This window comes from Etheostoma spectabile, chromosome 21 (genome assembly GCF_008692095.1).
Source record: "Etheostoma spectabile isolate EspeVRDwgs_2016 chromosome 21, UIUC_Espe_1.0, whole genome shotgun sequence".
Classification (NCBI taxonomy): Eukaryota; Metazoa; Chordata; class Actinopteri; order Perciformes; family Percidae; genus Etheostoma; species Etheostoma spectabile.
Genome location: NC_045753.1, coordinates 7,791,288 through 7,795,477, shown reverse-complemented (window position 1 = coordinate 7,795,477; position 4,190 = coordinate 7,791,288). Strand labels below are relative to the sequence as shown.

At 39.7% G+C, this 4,190-nt stretch overlaps 1 protein-coding gene across 2 annotated transcripts in view; it reads right to left on the bottom strand.

Annotated features, from left to right (window-relative positions):
- Positions 1–2,760, bottom strand: part of l3mbtl2 (L3MBTL histone methyl-lysine binding protein 2) — a 24,999-nt gene extending 22,239 nt beyond the window's left edge. For both annotated transcript variants that reach the window (XM_032501648.1, XM_032501649.1), the window contains exons 1-4: positions 2,630–2,760; positions 1,447–1,909; positions 1,172–1,289; positions 943–1,076 (exon numbers count right to left, since the gene is read on the bottom strand). In XM_032501648.1, coding sequence (XP_032357539.1) covers positions 943–1,076; positions 1,172–1,289; positions 1,447–1,797 — 603 coding nt within the window. In that variant the 5' untranslated portion in view covers positions 1,798–1,909; positions 2,630–2,760. The remainder of the gene's footprint in view (positions 1–942; positions 1,077–1,171; positions 1,290–1,446; positions 1,910–2,629) is intronic.
- Between the last annotated feature and the right edge of the window lie 1,430 nt (positions 2,761–4,190).

The following is a 4,190-nucleotide window of genomic DNA, read 5'->3' as shown; positions in this document are numbered from 1 at the left end:
AGTCTGCCATTATTATCATCTGAGAATATCGCTACATTAATATCGTCACACTTAATCTTCGAAGCGCTTCCTGTAACCTGAAGCTGAGACCACGGACGCTGTGCCGCTCATCTCTACTTTTACAGAGAGAGTGGACACTGACGCGACTCGCAGGTCTGCCACCGGGCACGGGTACGGGCCGCAGCCACCGGCCACGGCCACCGGGCCGCGGTACCAGCAGTGGCACACGGGCACTGGGCAGCGGCCACACGCCAGGCAGCCTCGACACATACCGTCCCACCGGGAAAAGTCCCACTCGCATCTGGGTGCCAGTGCAACCATTTCTAACCATCTAAACAACTGCATTAGTAGGGTTTAAATCAAACTCGAGACAACAATAGTGAAAGTAGGCTAATGCATGTTAATACAAATAAAGCAGAACAATGCAGAGACAACAGAATAACTGTTAAACACGTTTATTTCGGATCAGACGGCAGCTGATTTGAACATGAGACTCCAGGATTAATTAGCCCGGCTGTTAGCCTGCTCGGACCAGGCTAGCCGCAAAGGATAAATCTCCATGGTAACTTGGCTGGGTTTAATTCAATTGGTTTCGTGCAACCGAGTCAAAGCTAAATTCATCCAGGATAACTTGAATATCCCGGCTTAATCCCTTATCCTAGTTTCGTGCGACAGGACCCAGGTTGGTACAGTTTGTTTTTTGTTGTCGTTTGTCGACCCTGGGTTGTCTACAGAGACAACGCGTTTTTTGTACAGTGTGTTCTGGGGATATTTGCTGTATGTGTCAACAAATGTTGTAGCCTAAAACACGTGTGACATTGCTTAGAGCACCTTTAATTAAGCAAAGCAATATAACTTGTGACACAAGTTTACAGTGTCGAATCACTTGGGTGAAAAAATAAAGCTCTGCTTGAAAACAAGCGCATTGAAATATTTTCTCACCTGCAGTCGTGCCAGTATGGAGGTCTTCTTGGAGTTTGATGAATAGGAACGTGAACAGGATATACTGCAGAAACGCTTAGTCTTTGAAAAGAAGGTGCTTATACTGCCGGTGGTGCCACACATCTCACACACCACTGTAAAGATGAATTAATACTTTTAGCATAAAATATGCTCAAATGGAATTTAAAATGAAATGTACATGTTGTACATGCTCTCTCTTGTTCCTCACCTGGTCGTTCTTCTTTGTTTTTTCCCCCCGGCTTCATCCCTCCTCTTGTCAGATGGTCTTCGTCAAGTCCTCCATCACTATTATCCGAGTCAAATGACGCTATTTCATTGCATTCTGCCTGAGAGGAGTAAAAAACAGAGTGGTAAATAGAAATTGTGAATATGACTTTATATAATACACATAAACAACCAAGAGGCTTGTTTAACACTCTCTGAATGACAAAAACTTGCTTTTCTCTCAGCAGGAACTTCCCTGATTCAATATAAACTACTCACTCTTATGGTACGGTCTCTTGGTTCAGCTGTAATGCTCCGGCGTTGGATAGCAGGCAGGCAGTTTCTACAGCCCACTCCATCGCAAGACGAACAGTGAGGACGTACAAACACTGTAGGAGCAGCACCCAGCTTTAGCTTTAGAGTCCCCGTGGGTGATCTGGGCTCAAAGTACTCCCTGCCAAAATGCTGGCTGCAGAGGTGAGAGCTGGGTGAGGCAACCCACTGGCTGCGGCTGCGCTGGACCTGCTTCTCCCATTTGCAAAACGCCTCAATGTCCTTTGGGAATTTAAACAGCGTCACACCATCTTCTGCAGTTTTGCCGCATCCATAAGCCACACAGTGGTAAGGCATCCTGTGTTCTGCTCACAAGAGGACCACAAACACCTCAAAGCAGTGCAGAATCTACAGCCAATGCATCCTTTCTTCTTCTGAGCTAGAGCTGTAGGGTGTTGTTTTAAGAACTCTGTGGAGCAAAGTGATGATTGTATGTCACAAGTAACATAGCAGCCAGTTTTCTAACTCATTCTGATTCATCATTTCCTTTTGGGTAATGCCCATTTCTAGACACTAGGCATGAGAAAACCGTTGGTCAGCAGGGGCAGGCACTAGCAAAGCTGGAAAATAGTTCATGTAATTTTTGTACTGTTTCTTGGTCCAGTATTTCTTAGTCTTCAATGTTGCATTCTGATTAATAATGCTAATAGAAATAACCATTTCTCTACATTTACTCATCCGTTAACATTTGTTAAAATGAGCAATATGAAAATACATAACAAGATGATTATTTAGGCTATATTGAATTGGTTGATAATCCTGATATCTGATTTTGTCAACAATATCAAGTCCTAAACACGGAGTCTACAAACGAAACATGTACATTAGACAACACAAACTTCTACAAACCAGAACTTTTGTTAAATAGGTGCAAACAAAGTGAACATCATTACCAGGCCTGAAATGCAACACAATGAACACTTTCTAATTAATTTCGCTGTTAAACCCACTTGTATGAGCAAAGTGTTAAAGCTAACAGCTTTATGAACAAGCTGGTCAAAAACGTAAACAAACGTGTAACTAGCTCACATGCTAGCTACTTGAAAGCTAACTGCCAATAGTGCTAATAGCACATTAGTCAAATTATGAAGCAGTAATTCGCTTCTTATTACTTTAAGTGGCTACTTACATATAGGTTAATAACATCCAGGCCCTCGTGGAAATGGTTCATAAAACTGCAAAACTATCTGGATGTGGACATAAGTTTAGCTAGCTTATCTTCATAGCCCCAGGTACTGTGCCAAACAACTGTGTTGTGGGCGCCTACCTTTTACGTCATCGTAGAGACTCTTACGCACAAAGCATTATGGGAGTTGAGGTGTTAGCACAATTGGAAGGTAACAGTAAATTAATCAATATACTTATACGGGGATATAAGTGTTAAAATGTTGGGTTAATTTATTAATAAATAGAGTGTAAGTTAGTAGTAAAGGTGGTTGTAATTGTAACAGTAAACGTTTTAGTGGTTGCTTTACTTGGTTAAATTTGTATTCTATTTATATAAAGCCTACATATACAAACAACAAATAAGTCTGCTTGCTATTGTAAAAACCTACTCCAGTCTGTTGCTTTGCATCTGCCATATTATTATATTTGCAGAAAACACACTTATGCATGCCTGTTTTTCTCTGTTACTCAGTAATTGCCATAATAATCTATTTTACTGTTGTAATTGGCAACTATTTCTGTGCTTGTACAGTGAGCTGAAATATGTAGGCCTAATAACTGCAGACATCTGCATCAGCAGAGCAATCACATAATGCACACGAGACTATGGTGCAGGTGGATTATTTTCTGAAATATTTTGACATTAGTCTTGTAATAGCCTGTTGTATTATGACTTTATTTTTCCCAAAATATCTCGACTCCTCCAAATCTCAGAGAACACAGACGAGATATATTTTGAATGTGCACAAAGTTTTGAACATGAGCAGAAATCTTGCTGAAACACATATATACATCAGTCCAGGGGTTTATTAACACATTAAAATAAACTAATGTGTCATTCAGGTGAATAATTGTCATATTCACATGTAAGGAGGTTATTTCCCAAAATAATTTTCCTCAAAAGACACAAAAGAGGGATGAGTAAATTATGCTAGGCTACATGTGTTCTGACTCAGATATAATTAGAAAAGTCGATCTACAGGAGAATAAATAGATGATAGCAATACAGAATGCCTGACCGCCTTACTGCGATATACTCCATTATGTTTTTATATTTGGATTGTAATCTATGTTTCCCTTTACATAAATGGATTCAGAAAAAGGTAGAAATTGCTGCGATTAATTATATTTTTCTATTGTTCCAACTAACAATATAATAGTGGAGCAGATGAGCTTGGAAAGTATTTTATGATATAGCTAAAACATGACATTGTCTCCAATATGAAACCATAATGTTTATCTTTAGTCTTGAAGGCATTTTAGATTGGACCTCTGAGACTAGCTAGACAGAGGGGAAACATATATCAGGCTGTCAAATTATTTTATGTTGCAGGCATAAAGATGGAAAACTCAGTAATGTTGTTGTCAGCATCCAAAAATGCCACTTTTACAAATAATCAAATACATGTATGCCTAGAATGACTACTATTTAATCGCTGTGACAAAAAGGCATATTAAAATATAACGCTATGTATTTAAACCAAACCCATGACCAAGGGTGTAGATGTCATTTAAACATTGGG